This window comes from Epinephelus fuscoguttatus, linkage group LG18 (assembly GCF_011397635.1).
Source record: "Epinephelus fuscoguttatus linkage group LG18, E.fuscoguttatus.final_Chr_v1".
NCBI classification, from domain to species: domain Eukaryota; kingdom Metazoa; phylum Chordata; class Actinopteri; order Perciformes; family Serranidae; genus Epinephelus; species Epinephelus fuscoguttatus.
This window is the reverse complement of record NC_064769.1, coordinates 40620083-40637032: the sequence shown is the minus strand read 5'-3', so window position 1 is coordinate 40637032 and position 16950 is coordinate 40620083. Positions and strand designations below refer to the sequence as shown.

The 16950-nt window shown below is 43.6% G+C and overlaps 1 protein-coding gene across 1 annotated transcript in view; it reads left to right on the top strand.

Moving 5' to 3' along the window:
- The window catches only part of ugcg (UDP-glucose ceramide glucosyltransferase), a 17816-nt gene extending 1170 nt beyond the window's left edge, over nucleotides 1-16646 (top strand). The window contains exons 2-10 of the mRNA XM_049604907.1: nucleotides 3538-3682; nucleotides 4444-4546; nucleotides 4692-4793; nucleotides 4907-5019; nucleotides 5456-5634; nucleotides 5711-5797; nucleotides 6158-6265; nucleotides 11819-11897; nucleotides 12164-16646. Of these exons, the coding sequence (XP_049460864.1) occupies nucleotides 3538-3682; nucleotides 4444-4546; nucleotides 4692-4793; nucleotides 4907-5019; nucleotides 5456-5634; nucleotides 5711-5797; nucleotides 6158-6265; nucleotides 11819-11897; nucleotides 12164-12334 (1087 nt within the window). The 3' untranslated portion in view covers nucleotides 12335-16646. The remainder of the gene's footprint in view (nucleotides 1-3537; nucleotides 3683-4443; nucleotides 4547-4691; nucleotides 4794-4906; nucleotides 5020-5455; nucleotides 5635-5710; nucleotides 5798-6157; nucleotides 6266-11818; nucleotides 11898-12163) is intronic.
- The last annotated feature ends 304 nt before the right edge of the window (nucleotides 16647-16950 follow it).

Sequence of the window (16950 nt, the reverse complement as noted above, 5' to 3'; positions counted from 1 at the left end):
TTAGTTTGGAATGTGGAAATATTCTGAATGATTTGGAAATTTTGTTTTCTTGCCAGATTTCAACACACAGGATCTGATCTGATCTGATCATCTCAGTTAATGCTTTGGGCCTCTGACTACCAGCTGATATGACCTGGAAATTCCTTGAAAAGTCATTGAATTCTCAGGTCACAGTCATCAGCATTTAGTCTTCTGCTGTCTGTTCCAAAGGCTGCACTATATTTTATTAATTATCCAGAAATCCATAACTATTCCAGGCTTCTCCAGGACCTTAATCACCTCTTGTGTAATTCTCTGTGGGACTTAAAAAATCCCAGGATTCCTAGAGGGACTTTAAGACCTTCTAGATCTCTCCAGTACATCAGGGACGGAGACTTTATCCACATCCTTCCACAGACACAGAAACAGACCTTCATACAGCTGTTAGAGAAGGTGTCGCTCTCACCTGATTGGTCAGTTTGGTCGTCACAGGCTCTTTTATTCATCAGACCGTCACTGGACGTCAGCTGCCACTCATTAAACTCTCTGATGGATCTGTGGTCGGCGGTTCAAACCCAGGTCCCAGGTTTCAGCGTAAGACAGAGTCAGAAGTGAAAGACCACGCTCCCATCATGTGACTGGGTCTGCATCATTACCACGCCGACGTACCGCTGTGGTGCGGAGAGTAGGTGGAGTCTGCACACCACGTGACATGTATCGTAGCCGATAGTGACCACAACTCTGTGTCCTGTGCTGCAGAACATTGCACCTGGAGCGGCGGTGCAGAAACTGTTCACACACATTATTGATTATTTTTATAATTATTAGTTTGGATCAAAATGTCAAAACACAGAAAAATCCAAAGTGTCTCGTCGTGTCCGACGTCAGAGACTCGGCTCAGCGGTACATTCGCACTCCTGAGAAAGCACCTGAAACAATAAATCCGCCATCAATACATTGACTGATTGATTTATAGTTGGCTGGTGAACAATGTCAGCTCTCAGATCCATGACACTCATCCTGTCTGCATTAAACCTTTAACCTGTCTGACTTCAGTCCCATCTGTCAGATTAATAGAGACATGCTGCATCACAGTCGGGTCAAAGTGCGGCTGACCGCCTCCGAGCTGTGGTGACATCACATCATCACATTGAGCTGCAGGTTTGAATACCCTGCGCTGTCAGAGACACACCTTGAAGCAGGTAGAGTTGTTGTGTAGAGATGCAAATCTGTGTTGTGCTGAGGAAGCTTCTGACAGAACACAGTGGTGTTACTTGTTTTATCTGAATTTGGATCAGACCTCCTGTTATTAATGTTGTTGTGGCACCGTGTAACAAAACATCACTAGTGGTGTCCTCTCTGAACCTTTCCACCTGCTCCACTGGGCTGTCCCACCTCTCCATCCCTCTGTAACCCCGCCCTCAAACATCTGGCTTGCGCCACTCGGGCACAGAAGAAAATTGGGGGAGTGATTTTAAAGCTGATCTGTACACAGGAGATGTTTTATTAACGTTATCTCAGTAAGTCCCTCAGGTGAAGAAGCTGATTGATGCATTTGGGAGTTTAAATAAAAGTGAAGTCACTCCTCCAAATCACCTCACCTGTCCTTCACATGTTGGCACCGCCCCTTTTCAGTGGAGAACACAGGGCATGAAATATTTTAGGATAAACGTCCAAACTCCTGTGCAGAAGATTCTTTAGATTTAAATGGACCACACCTCCTAAAGTCTTTGAGAGAGGACATTAAGAGATGGACAGTTCTTCCCATGTCTTCATGGGGCAGAGCAGAGGTGATTGAAATGAATATTTTACTGAGATTATTATTTCTGACTTCAGACATACCACCTGAACTCCCCTCTCATTGGTTTAAAGACATGAAGATACTGACAGAAACCAGACTCAGTGAGAAAGACTGCTGAGACCAAGAGGAGGTGGTGGATGAGCATTAACAGATGTTTATTGGTAAAATCCTTCAATATGATTTTCCTGTGAGGTAGTTAAACTTGTACAGAAACATCTAGACTTTGACGGGGCGTCCCTGCCGTCATGCCGTGTGTGGAGCGACCACTAACAGACAACAGGTGGCAGTGCTGAGGTCTGACTGATTTGGGTCAGACTGTGACGGACAGAGATGTGGTGTCCTTTAACGAGGTGAAAACAGATGCTGAGTTTTTGTCAAACCTACAGTTAGGGCTGGGCCATACGGACAGAGATTCATATCAGTTTTTATAGACTGAACGGTGATACACCATATATGTGGCCCATGTGTATATATGGGTGTTTTCGATGACATGGGCGACACGTTCAGCTGCAGGTCAAAGACACATCTGAGACGTCAGGAGCACTTTATAAAAACAAACTGTGATCAAAATAAGATGCAAAGAAAAACTTGTTTTCCATCTGTTGGCCTTTCAAATGAATCGAGTGCTGGAGAATGATTTAAATATTTACATCTTATTTCTGCATCACCAGAGAGGCCAAGGGAGGGACGGAGACAGAGACACTTTGTCCTCATTATATTCGTCTTGTAAATGAAACATCTGTGTTGTCACTGCGTCTTTTAAACCCATCTGTCGCCTGCATCCAGGCGCTGTCTCAGTGTCACACATTAGACTGCTACTACCAAGCAGAACAGCGATGCGCTATGATCCACCTCACACACAAACTAGCAGCGCAGCGCAGTGCTGTACTGGACCTGGATGTATCCCTGACCTCAGCCTGGCTGGAGTCTGTCGTAGGAAACACAACAGTGGTATCCAAATGTCTCGCTTTTTATTACACCATGCAGATTTCAAAATATAGATCACTCCCTTTCTCATCTCTGTTGGCATGGCTGAGGTGAGGCAAGGTCTCTCATGCATCTGTTGTGGTGTCAGATGTTTTTCGGACAAGGTGACATGAAGTTTGTCTTCTCTCTTGGATGTGAAAATACCTCAGTGTCTTCAGTCTGCCTCTGGAGCTCAGTTCAGACCAGACTCACCACGAGAGGAGTTGAAACAAACATCTACTGTCAACGCTCAGTTCTGTAACGTTGTAAAAACCTGCTGGTTCACAGGAAGTGAGACGGCGTATCATCTCTAGTCAACAACTCTCTGTGCTTCCATACAGTCAGTCAGTGAGAATGTGTGTGTGTGTGGGCGGGGCATAAGCACATACAGCCAGCAGCAGCAACGACCCACCGTCTGACACCGGCACACCGTGAGGACAGAAACAGAGGGCTCTGTGGGGACGGAGCACCTGCTGCAGCGAGCCAACACACTGTCTGTGGTCATTTTGACTTGACCAGCTGACTTCACTACAAACTGATTGGCTGTTGAAACAGGTGACGTGCTTTAAAACCAGCCGCCGGCCATTTGACCAGCTGAGTGTCAGGTGACATCATCAGCCGGCTTGAGTCGAGCTCAGACCGGCCAGTTCACACCGCTGACACTTTTCTCTGTGATGTTCTAAAACAAAAACAAAAACAGATCTCTGCAGCGCCGGGCTGACACGAGTCAAGCCAAAACAACACCTGTGGAAAAGTGCTAATCTGACCTCTGATCTCTCTGTCTTTTTCAGGCGTCTCCACCTCCACAAGAAAAGGTCGGAGGTCAAACAGCCGTTTGTGCAGCTGGCAGGAGTTTCTCTGCTGAAGCCTCTGAAGGGCGTCGACCCAAACCTGATCTCCAACCTGGAGACATTTTTTACACTGGATTATCCTAAGGTGATGCTGACACAACATATAACATAACACACACAGACACACACTGGCTGTTTGTTTCTACCTCTCCCCGCGCTGGAAGTGTCGGACCTCCCGTCTCAAACACGGAGGTCTCCCTCTCCACACGCCCAGCCTGTAACCGTAACAACTGCGTGACACAAACTCAGTGCTTTGGCCATTAAATAATGTCGGGCTCGGTTCGGGTTCGGACAGAAATATGCGGCCCGTGCCGCACTCTAACACACACACACACACACACACTGAAAACCAGACATTATCATCAGTTTATAAAAAAGCCCCGGATGGGAAGTGAAAAGTGGACATGTCCGGGCAAAAGAGGACGTTTGGTCAGCCTACCATCTGAACATTTAACTGCCCAATCACACTGCCCCGTCTACCGTCCCACTGCCCCGTCTACTGTCCCACTGCCCCGTCTACCGTCCCACTGCCCCGTCTACTGTCCCACTGCCCCGTCTACTGTCCCACTGCCCCGTCTACCGTCCCACTGCCCCGTCTACTGTCCCACTGCCCCGTCTACCGTCCCACTGCCCCGTCTACCGTCCCACTGCCCCGTCTACCGTCCCACTGCCCCGTCTACCGTCCCACTGCCCCGTCTACCGTCCCACTGCCCCGTCTACTGTCCCACTGCCCTGTCTACTGTCACACTGCCCCGTCTACCGTCCCACTGCCCCCTGTCTCCTGCCTCTCTTTCCAGTTTTCTGAGCAGGGATTTGTACAGTAATTTTAACATGTTTGTTTTGCAGTATGAGATCCTGCTGTGCGTTCAGGATCAAGATGATCCAGCTGTGGATGTGTGTAAAAAGTTGTTGGGAAAATATCCAAACGTAGACGCACGATTATTCATTGGTGAGCAGAGACTTGTGTTGGTTCAGTGTTTTCTATATTGGGTTTATAGGAAAACTTATTCTGAGGTTATGATCTGCCTTAGTAACTAACTCCATCTGACATATAGGCCATGATTTAGTCTTAGCACGTGTTCTCTGGTTTTCAGGGGGGAAGAAAGTTGGAATCAACCCCAAGATCAACAACCTGATGCCGGGCTATGAAGGAGCCAAATATGGTCTGATCTGGATCTGTGACAGCGGCATCAGAGGTCAGTTATATGTTGGTTTGTTGCTAACATACAAACTTTAGACGCCGATACTAACTCTGTATGTGTGTGTGTGTGTGTGTGTGTGTGTGTGTGTGTGTGTGTGTGTGTGGCAGTGAAACCCGACACTCTGACAGATCTGACCAATCAGATGACAGAGAAGGTGGGATTGGTCCATGGGTTGCCATATGTTGCTGATCGCCAAGGCTTCGCCGCCACACTGGAGCAGGTAAGCTAACAAGCTAACATCATGCGAAGTCTGCTGACTGGTTTCCAGGTGTGCATGTGAAAACCAACTTTTAGGGACAGGCTAACAGTGCTAATGTTGTGTTACAGTATCTGTTTAAATGCTGTTTAGCAATAGCCTCTAAAGCTAACGTGACAGATATATTGTCTAACCAGCTTTTTTTAGTAGCTGTCAGTGCTAATGGTGCCAATACATGTATTTTCCATTAGAAGTACACCTCACATGTTGTTCTTTTTTAAGCTAGCTAACTAGCAGTTGGATGGTAGTACATGATAATTTCCAACTATCATACTAACTAAAGCTTAATTATGTATCCCATATTTGTCGTTCCATCAGCTAATGCTAACCTCACCCCTGCATGTTGCTAACATGACAAGGATTCTTTTGCTAACAGATGCTAATGCTAACTTGTTGCCAGGTGTATTTTGGGACGTCCCACCCTCGCTCCTACATCTCAGCTAACGTGACGGGGATAAAGTGTGTGACAGGGATGTCGTGTCTGATGAGGAAGGACGTGTTGGATCAAGCCGGCGGATTGGTCGCCTTTGCTCAGTACATCGCAGAGGATTACTTCATGGCTAAAGCCATCGCTGACAGGTTAGCACATTAGCGTTAGCACCAGTCCAGTGATGTGGAAGTGAAGCTGGTGATTAATTTCTGTCTGTTTCCTCAGAGGATGGAAGTTCTCCATGGCGACACAGGTGGCACTGCAGAACTCGGGGTCGTACTCCATTGGTCAGTTCCAGTCCCGCATGATCAGGTGACCTCACAGCTCTTCATCTGTTTGGCTGTTTATATTATTTATATTTAAACATTGTATTTATAATAAAACAATCTGTATTTAATCGGCTCAGCTGAGACCTGCTGACTCTGCTGTCACTTTGTTTTAATTTAATTAGTCTTTTATTTACATTTTATTGTGTTATCTTTTATGATGAATGTAGTCGACTGTATTTATGTATCTGATCATATTGTCTTGTCTTGTCTGTTGTATTGTTTCATCTGTGGTGTCCTCTGACACAATGACATGTTTCATGTGTGGCTCAGCCTGTCGTCATGGTGATGTTGATGTTGTGCAGTTTATTGGTGTAAATATTAAAGTTGTGTTTCGTGTGTTCAGGTGGACGAAGCTGAGGATCAACATGCTTCCTGGCACCGTGCTAGAGCCTGTCTCCGAGTGCTTCCTGGCCAGCCTCATCATTGGCTGGGCTGCTCATTATGTGTTCAGGTACGCAGCCAATCTGTTGTTTCTGTTGCGTGCAGATATTAACTCTTTCCTCACCAGGGTGTTGTGTTCAAGTTTCCAACAGTTTGATCATCTTCACTGGTCTTTACAGGATCATTGTTATACAAACCGTATAACCATCAGACTAAAGAACAGACTGTTTGTTTTATTATTCTGTCTTATTACATTTATTTTTATCATATTATGATATACAGTACAGGCCAAAAGTTTGGACACACCTTCTCATTCAATGTGTTTTCTTTATTTTCATGACTATTTACATTGTAGATTCTCACTGAAGAACAACTGTTAAGAGAAGACTTCTTTAGTTAGCTGATTGGTTCTTGCCATAATATGAATTTTAACAGTTGTCCAATAGGGCTGTCGGCTGTGTATTAACCTGACTTCTGCACAACACAACTGATGGTCCCAACCCCATTGATAAAGCAAGAAATTCCACTGATTAACCCTGATAAGGCACACCTGTGAAGTGGAAACCATTTCAGGTGACTACCTCTTGAAGCTCATGGAGAGAATGCCAAGAGTGTGCAAAGCAGTAATCAGAGCAAAGGGTGGCTATTTTGAAGAAACTAGAATATAAAACATGTTTTCAGTTATTTCACCTTTTTTGTTAAGTACATAACTCCACATGTGTTCATTCATAGTTTTGATGCCTTCAGTGAGAATCTACAATGTAAATAGTCATGAAAATAAAGAAAACGCATTGAATGAGAAGGTGTGTCCAAACTTTTGGCCTGTACTGTATGTATTTTATTTGAATTTGTGAATTCTCATTAAAAAAAACCCCAAAAAACCAACAACATTTAGGACAAAAAGCTGAGAAAAATTTATTTTTTATCAAAGAGTCATTTTCAATATAAAATCAATTTAACTTTTACATTTTTGTTTTTTCTCATTTCCTTGCGTCAGTCTGAACTGTATCACTAATAATAATCTCTTTGAGTTGCAGCTGTGGAACATGTTGACACATTCAGTCATCGCTCAGTGTTCTGTTGTCTCCGTCTCCTCCATGGTCGTCATGGAGATCCCGTTTCGTCCCACCATCTCGTTCGTTTCTTTGACCAATCAGATTCAGAATGTTGATCAAAACAGGAAGTGTCAGAGTCTGAGTCCATCAGCGTCTCCACCACTTGTGCAGCCGTAAACTTTTCCGTCAGCATTTTCCTGCAGTTTACAAGCGGCTACATCTTCTTCCTGTTGCCAGCGGGTCTTCTTCTTCATTTGTTTTTGGACACGGCGGTGCTGAGGGGTACTCCAGGTAGGAGGTTCAACAAACTCTGAGTCTAACCCTGAACTCTGAGCTGATTTACCCTGAGATGGGAAACTCTGAGTTACCGGTTCCAGAACAGCTGATCTGAGTTAGTTCAGTCAACTCTGAGTATGTTCACTCTGAGTTAAGCCGACAATAAAAAGCCATCATCAATGGAGCTCCGACTCCACGATTCACCATGGCAACAGGTCAATAAAAGACAGCGCCTCCATTTTAATCCAGTGGATGTAGAGATATTAATGCATGTGTAGCAGACGGTGCACGTTTATCTTTAAAAGAAGAGCCTGAGTCAGAGCGAGGAAAGTGTCAATAAGTTAACCATAAAGTTAATAAAAAAGTTTATTCATCATTTATCAGACTTACATTTCCTTAATGAAGATAAAGTGGTGGAATCTGACTGTGTATCAGGCTGTAGATACATTACATTATATTAATAATATATCATAATATATTTGTTCAGATTTAATCTGATGGGGAAAACACAGGAGGCAGAAGATTTCAAACATATAGGCTAGGCTATAGATCAAAGACATAAAGACATGACTGTAAACTCACAGTCTGACCCAGTAATAATATGTTTGGTGATTTGCACCTGAAAAGACGTTGAGGTTAAAATACAGTAGATTTGAAAATGTTGCACATCTATTTGTATCTTGACTCAACAGCATTCAGTGACTTTATTTCAGCTACAAATGTAGTAAATGTAAAGACAGTGAAATGCTGCACCATTGCTCACTCAGAAATATGAACATATAATCCCCAATATTAGGCTATAGGAGTTATGTTCCATCAGTGCGACCAGTGACATCAGTGACAGAGATCATTAGTCACTGATACTACATGTCTAAAGCTTCATACCCATTTTAACATTTAAATAATTAGACCTACACATTATGTGCAATAAACATGTGGGAGCTGCTCTGACAGACTGACAGTCTGATCCTTGTGCACAGTGTTATAAAAATAATAAATATAAAAAGGACAGAGGTTTGATTCTGAGCTGAGGGTGAATTCTCGCTGTGTAATATTTGAATGTAAAGACAAAAGCTGATGTCCAAAGAAATGACTGATGTGCATAAATTCAGTAACTTCAGACAGTCCTGAGTAACAAACTAATATCCAGCAGGATTTAGACTGTGACAGACGGTAAATCTCCGCTAATGAATGCGCTTCGATACAAGCTTTGACACGGACTGAATGAATGAGGAAATGAAACAGCGTGTAAGAGGGAGGAGACAGAGAGAAACCTAACCAGCGAGCAGGTTATGTTCACAGACTCAGTTGCCATGGTGACTGACTCAGAGTTTGATCTACCTCTCTTTCTGGAACTGAAAACCCAGAGTTTCCCTCATTTCATGCTCAACATACTCAGAGTTTTCACTAAACCCGCTTTCTGGAATACCCCTCTGTTCTGTTTCAGGAGATGTGTAACAGCGCCCCCTGTCTTATATTAGTAGAAACAGGGAGTGACAGAAAATCTCTGCAGTGGCGGAGAAAGAGTTAATAACAGCAGCAGTGAGCTGTGATCTTTGTTTTGTTGTTGGATTTTACAGTAAAGAGAATGTAAAGTGTTTCCATTAGACTGAAATGTCCAATAAGATAAAATAACGCCATGAGAGGTGACTCCAGGGTTAAAGGCAGGGCAACCCTTAAACACCTGAACGCTGTGAAGGATCAGGACCTTCGACAGCTCAGGACGTCTGTCTTAAAGACAAACAACAGCCTTCATGACGATTGGACAGATGCTCATTTATTTACGTCCCAGTCTCAACTTGGCCACGCCCCTCTGTGGAAACACTGTCACTTCCTGTTGGTCAGAAACATTTTGGGGACATGCTTTAATGACTTGGTGACGTTAGAACAAACCCTCATCCATTTATGGACACATTAGTTTGGAAGTGGTGGCGCCCCCTGTCGACTGTTTTCAAAAATACTGAACACAGTGGTTCATCTTTATTACTGAACACATCCTGTGAGTTTGTAATGACTGGACAGTTTCTGATTTATAATCAGATTTGTGTTGTGCCACGCCCATTTTTATGCATGAGAGGCGCCCCCTAGTGGTTGATTTGAGGCAAGCGTTCAGGTGTGTCGGTGGTACCTCTTCACAAGTTTCATGATGATTGGCCCGACGGTTATGGAGGTGGAGCTGTTGATGTGCTAAGCCACGCCCCCTCTAAAGTTCATTGGTCAGTATCTGAAATCACAGCGAGATATCAGCAAGCTTCTGATAATGTCTGATGATGATGATGATGATTCACAGAAACTTTGGTACGAATCAGACGCACAGTTCAGGAGGAGCTGTCAAATGGATTTTTCACAAAAATTCAAAATGGTGGAAAATCTAGGGGGCGGACCGCAGTGGTTCTGAGGCTCATTCATAGAGCACATTCAGGTGGACTCGTGTGTCGAATTGTCAGTCCGACACACGGTGTGAGGGGCGTGGCCTTGCAAAGTTTAATTTTTTGTGGCGTTAATTGCAGCACCACCATCGGGCTGTGTTGAGCAGCATCTGGTCACAACTTCCAATCACGTGTGTCTGTGATGAACCATCTCACACAAATCTGTCAAAACATTTCTGAAGACAAAAAGACATCAGGCTTCAGCTCAAAACGTGGCAAGCTTGACCCCGGGGCAGGGGTCACATGTCGGCTGTTTAGTGTAACATCATCACGGCCCTGTCGTTAGTCTCAGTGTCTGTACAAGAAGTCATTGTCACCTGTAACTGGTTATTGGACAGTTTGTGATTATTGACCAGAGCATGTGAGCGGAGCGGGGAGGATTTTGTGTTGAGCGAGGAGCGGCTATTTTCTTTTAAAAGGTGGAGCGGAGCCTTATCTCTCGCTCCAGTTTCACTCCAGTCGCTCATACCCCATCCAGAATGCATCTTTGCACCTGCGCACACCCACACTATTTTCTTTGAAAACTATGGAGTTTACTGTGTACTTCAGAAAAGAAACAGAGAAGAGAAGCAGCGGTACCTTGGAGAACAGTCCCTAACTGCGGGGAGAGGCGAGAGAGCTTCCCCGAAGGTCGGCCGCTTAACCTGGTCCATCTCCTCTACACTTTGACCTATTTCCACCCTGCCAGCGATACCGTGGAAAATGGTCCCTAACTGCGGGGAGAGGGCTTCCCCGGAGAATCTACCAAGCTCATGTTTTATTGGTGCCGTAGCATTGTTCCAACCTCTCATTGTTCCGACCTCTCATTGTTCCGACCTCTCATTAGTCCGACATCCCGTTGTTCTGATGTGTGATTATACTAAGCTGTACTGTATTTGTGTACCATAGAGGATCAGCAACGCAACAAAAGTAGGCTATTGGTCGAGATACAAGTGTCATAGAGAGGAGAGAGTGAAACACCATAACCTCCTGTTATTAACTCTGGGGTCGGGGTTGTGTGGGGAGCTCTCCGCGGTGCTGAACGGCTCCCGGCGGGCGTATTTCTACCTTGATGGTGCACCGCAACCGGCTCTGGGTCAGCTGGGAAAGGCTTGAGGTGAAGCAGGCTCACAGCTTATGTGTTTGTCACTTTCTTTTTCATTTTAACCCACACCATGATCTTTTCCTGACCCTAACCAAGTGGTTTTTGTGCCTAAACCTAACCAGACCTTAACCACAGGGCATCATGATGATTTCGGAATAACAGGACTTCGGAACAATGGGTTTAATATGGTCGGAACAATGGGCTGTCGGAAAAATGGGCTGTCGGAAAAATGGGCAGACGCCGTTTTATTTGTGAATAAAAGATTACAGGTTAGGGTAGTATGACGCAGTTTTTTTGAGTGGAGTGGTGAACAAATGGAGCGGGATAAAATTTATGATGGAGCGGAGCGAAGAATGCGCAGAACGAAGCGGAGCGGGCGAGCGGCGCAAAGTGACAGGTCTGCGAGCGAGGAGCGAGGAGAAATTTTCACCTGCTCCGCTCACATGCTCTGTTATTGACACTGAGACACAGCTACTAACCACCATAAACCCCGTGACCAGCGTCTGGTGGCATGAACGGAGGGAGCGAATTTACAGTTTTTAGTTTGTGTCAGAATGAGAGTTTCTGAACGCACCACTCACATCATCTTCCTCCATCGTCTAAAACAAGACAACACAACTTGTTAGCTAGCGCTAGCTAACGTCTGTGGAGAACTGTTTTGCCTCCAGCTAAGCCCCGCCCACCAAAAAACATTGATCAGTTGTAAACACTGTGATGTCATCATGATGCATCCTGTGTGTGTGTGTGTGTGTGTGTGTGTGTGTGTGTGTGTGTTGCAGGTGGGACATGATGGTGTTCTTCATGTGTCACTGTCTGGCCTGGTTCATATCTGACTACATCCAGCTGACTGGAGTTCAGGTACTCACATCAAACATGCTTTTAATTTGAAACACAAATACTGATCTGATCAATGATGGAGATGTTTACACTTTTATTTTGAAAGGGTTTCATTAGGTCAGAAATAATATGATATTATACAGTGTTTTTACACACTTCTATTTTGGCATTTAAAAAGTTGACAAAAAAAACAAATATTAAAATTAAAAAGTAAATATGAAGAAAATAAAATAAAAAAGAAACGGTTATTATTGTCATTGGTTATTGATGATGACATCATCGCGCAGGGTGGCCCGCTATGCTTCTCCAAGCTGGACTTTGCGGTGGCGTGGTTCATCAGAGAGTCGATGGCCGTGCAGATCTTCCTGTCGGCTCTGTGGGACCCGACAATCAGCTGGAGGACCGGACGCTACCGGCTGCGCTGTGGCGGCACCGCAGAGGAGATCCTTGACGTCTAGTTACCACGGCAACTGCCGGCCCTTTCTTCCTCCTCTTCCTCATGAAGGTGGAGAGGAGGAAGAGGAGGAGGCGTGAAAGAGACTGTTTGTTTTTGTTTTTTTTTTAATGAGAAAAACTGAAGTGTGTGTGTGTGTGTGTGTGTGTGTGTGTGTGTGTGTGTGTGTGTGTGTGTGTGTGTGTTTGTTTAACTATTTATGTTCCTTTTGGTGCTAAAAAACCCCGAAATGATGCCAGAACAAGCCAATGAGAGCGCAGGATGGAAGGAAGAAAAACATTTTTAAAAAAAAGGAGAAAAAGAAATGGGAGGGAGTGACGCATCGCACTGAACAGCTGATCTCTGATCGACCAATCATTAGAGAGGAGTCAGTATTCTCTCTCCTGATTGGCTCCTGACAATTTGCTGAATGAACTAATTGTGACTGAAGATGAAACAGTTTGACGATGTCTGACGCTTCATAGCAAACGTGTCGGCTGCGTTTCAGACGCTTCCCGTCAGTCGTCGTGACGTCCGTCTGTTTGAACAAAGGTTGGCGAGGACTGTGAGGCTTTCACTAAGACACAGTGCAGATTGTGTTGTTGGTCCTGAACAGCTCCTGATCCAGGTTCAAGCTCTGTGATTGGTCAGAGGTCCGTCCCCTTCCTGTGTCCCTGATTCCAGAAATAAGGACAGAGACGAACAAGGTGCTATGAGTCACCAGAGATGCACCAACCGACCAACCAAACTTCAGCCTGACCGGCCGATTGGTCTCAGATGTAGCTGATCCTGCTCAGATCAGATCGACATGCAGGTGCCGCACGATGGCGGGCGACACAAAGAGCAGCACGGACAGGATGTGATGTCATCAGAGCCGCTGCAACTCTGTCTTCTAATTCATTCCCACGTCGCACATCGCTTTTAAAGCTATGGTGTGAAGCTAACCAGCAGGCGTGGGTACACCACCCAAATCTGTTTAGACCTGATAAGTCGCTCACAAGTGTAGCATAGAAAAGCTAATGCTAACCGGTTCATGTAAGTGGATGGGAGATGCTAAAAGGATTAGCTTCTTAGTGCAGGATGTGTACCTCAATAAAACCACAAATATAGGTGGTCTACCCGTCTGCTAGTTAGCCGATTATTCAAGATAACTAACAGACTAACAGACAGTTAAATAACTCAAAAATGTCACATCAGAAAGCTGATGCTAACTGTTTCATTTAAGGAAATAGAAAATGCTAAAATGATCAGTGCCACATTGCTGGAGGTATAGTGAAATAAAGTTAGGTGGTCGACCCCAGTCAGCTGGTTAGCCTAGTTAGCTTTCTAACCAACCAGTGTCCATCTGATAAATTAGAATAATTCTGTGGCAGACGAATGTTTAAAGCTCGTCTCTGGAAAAAAAACAAAAAGATAACTTAACCTGAGCTGATGTGTTTCAGCAGCTGTTGTGAAAGAGGTTTTCTAAAAGTTACCAACATTTATTTTCAGTGAGATTTTTGTGGCTGTTTAAAGAAGCCTCCGGTGGCTCTACAGAGACATATCTAACATGTCGGTGTGTGCGGTCAGTTGTAATTCTTAAGAAGAAAATGGGAGTTGGCAGGTCAGTGTTTTAAAAAATCTGAATCAGCCAGGAATTCTGCATTTGGCAGATAATCCAACAGGTCAGGAAAGTCACAGTTTGTGTTCGTACCATTATTTTTTCAGCGAACTACGTCTCTCGTCTCGCACGATGTTCCAACATTGTGTCACCAACATGGCTGCCACTGTGGCCCAGGTGTAACCGTATCAGCAGCTTTGAATTCTCCAGTTCAGCATTTTGGTCGTCACCATCTTTTTATTTATTTTTTTATTTTAGTGACCATATTTGGAGGAGAGGGTGAGTTAACCCTAACACCAGCTGCTAGCTTGGTTAGCATTTACAAAACTATGGTTAATTATAATGATGCTAATGCTAATTCTTGCTAGCAAAAACAGGCTCAAAACCATTGAGTTCAACCAAACGCTGAACGAGACTTTTTAGACGACTGAAACGTTACCGTTAAACTTTCATAAACTGAAAACACACTAATATTGCAACAGCCGCACTTACACTCTTACGCCACAGTTACATCACTTTCCCGATGTTGTTGCCTTGTTAGCAACTTGTTAATGAACGCAACCAAGCTGTCAAAGAGGCCCCGCCCCCTTAATGATGTGTACCTTTGATCCTTAATAAAAAGTAAACAGGTGAGTCCTGTAAAAGTCGTCATGAATGTTGAGATGATGTTTTTGTACCAGGCTGTAAACATGTTCGTTTCTACATGTTAGCGTGGAGCTCTGTGGGGACTGACTCACTGTTGGAGCCGGCCTCTAGTGGACGTGAGAGGCACTGCAGGTTTTGGATTCATGTTTCAGCCTCGAAGGACGCTGCTTGGTTTTTGTTAACCAGGAAGTTAAATAACGAGCTCAGACTCCACCTCAGGCGTCGTAGCCTCAGAGAGATCCATGTGACGCCAGTGTCGTGACTCGTGACGTCTTTCTGATGACACCGTTTCACCATCTCAGTTTTACAACAAACTGTCACTTTGTTCATTTGATCATCTGAAACACCTCACGTCAAACTCGTGGCTCAGTTTAAACAGGGTCAGAAAATCAGTTGCCAGTCTTTGACCGTTACCTACCGAACACATTTTTCTCTGAATAATGTCCTGTGATGGACGCAGGAAGGGGAGGGACTTGGCCTCTCTGTCGGGACATGTGACGGACATTTGTTTCTGAAACAAGTTTAAAAATCAGAGGAGAGACGGACAGAGGACAAAAACATGAATTGACATTCTCTTCATGTCCAGAGAAACAAGACGGGACTTCACTTCCTGTGTCTCACTTCAAACAGCTGATCAATCAGATCAATAACCATTAATGTCTCTCAGTTCGTCTCCTCTGTTCATGTTTCTGATTAACGGAGGATCAACATGAAAAACATTGATCTGAGCAGCTGTGAGGTTTAAACACACAATCGGCCAATGAGGATGGACGCTGATCTCTGATTGGCTGATTTTTTTTTTTTTTAAACAAAAAACAGTCGACTGCGTTTACTAAAATTAATTTTTTAAAAACTGGAGATATTTTTTCTGACTTTCTTCTGTATCTCTAAAACCGAAATTATTATCCAATAATTATTTTAAAAATTTCAAATGTTATCGAGAAAACCTCAAAAACTGAACGATCTTTGTTACCAAAAACTGTCTTACTATAAAAAATAGTAAACTATTATCGTAATTATGAAACATTTCAAAATTACAAGAACTTTAACTCGTCCTTGTGAGAATTGTTTCAGTGAGAAAATTAGTGACCTGTAATTCTAAAGAATGATGACATTGTTATTTTGTGAATACAAAATCGGTATCTTGCAGTTTTGACAAAGTTAAAAGGATCGCTGGATTTTGGTCTCATCGTTACTGAAGAATTCCAAAGTGTAAATATTATAGAATATAGAATTGTCATAATTATGAGGATGATTGGAACGTTATCAGATACAAAATCAGTAACTTGAAATCATAAAAAATAACTTATAAGAAAGACATTTTTGTGAATACGGAACCAGCATCACTTCACTTTAACAAAAATGCTATAAGTACGAGATTTTTGTCTCATAGTAACAAACTAATTATAAAAACAGTTGAATTTGTATTCTAGTTACAAAGAAGTCCACGAGACATCATTAACGAAGAGATACAAAGTGTTAATTGCAAAAAATGTCTTTAATTTTTTTTCCCCAAACAAGTTTAAATGTCGAGTTGCCACAAAAACACAAGATCAGCCAATGAGATCAGAGAATTTTGTTGTTTTGAAAATTCGTTTTCTAATATTGTTCACCCCCCCCCCCCCCCAAAATTCAGCACTGAACAAACTCCAGTATTCTGTGACGTTCTAATGGTCGCAACATTTCACGTAAATCACAAAACATCAAAACAAACACAAACATAAACAAACACAGGACCAAATAAATAAATAAATATTAAAGGAAAAAAATCCACGTCTGAACTTGAGTCTGAACACTGAACTGTGTGTGTGTGTGTGTGTGTGTGTGTGTGTGTGTGTGTGTGTTAAAGCTGTGTTGCTTTACTGTTAGCCATTAGCTGTTAGCGTAGCCACAGGGGGTTTGGTTGATGACGTCAGCTGGGTGTCGGACGAACCCGTCGCCGTCGTCCAATAGGATTGTTAGAATTCTTATTTGTTTATTGTTGTTTTTTTTTTTAATTATGATGATCTGCTGTAGTCTGCGAACCGACCAATCACAGCTGAGGATTGTGTCAACACAGGAACAATAAAGTTTTATCCTTTGAAAGCTGAAAGTTAACGTGTGTGTTTGTTGAAAACATCCCACAGTGTGATTGGCTGGAAGAACAGACGGTGGATGGAGCTTCCAGAAACCAAGGATAGCCATTGGTCAGATCATTTATTTATTCAGTGACTCATGCTACAACTTACTGCCCCCCCCCCCCCCCATCACTGGTTGAATATTAAAAATAAGTCACATGATCATAAACGGAGCAGAGGGCTGCAGTGTCAGGGTCTCTGTCAACGTTCACACTTCACTGTTCTGAAACTCAGCGTGGAGCGTTGGCGTGTCTCATGTCGGACAGATGTTGAACACTG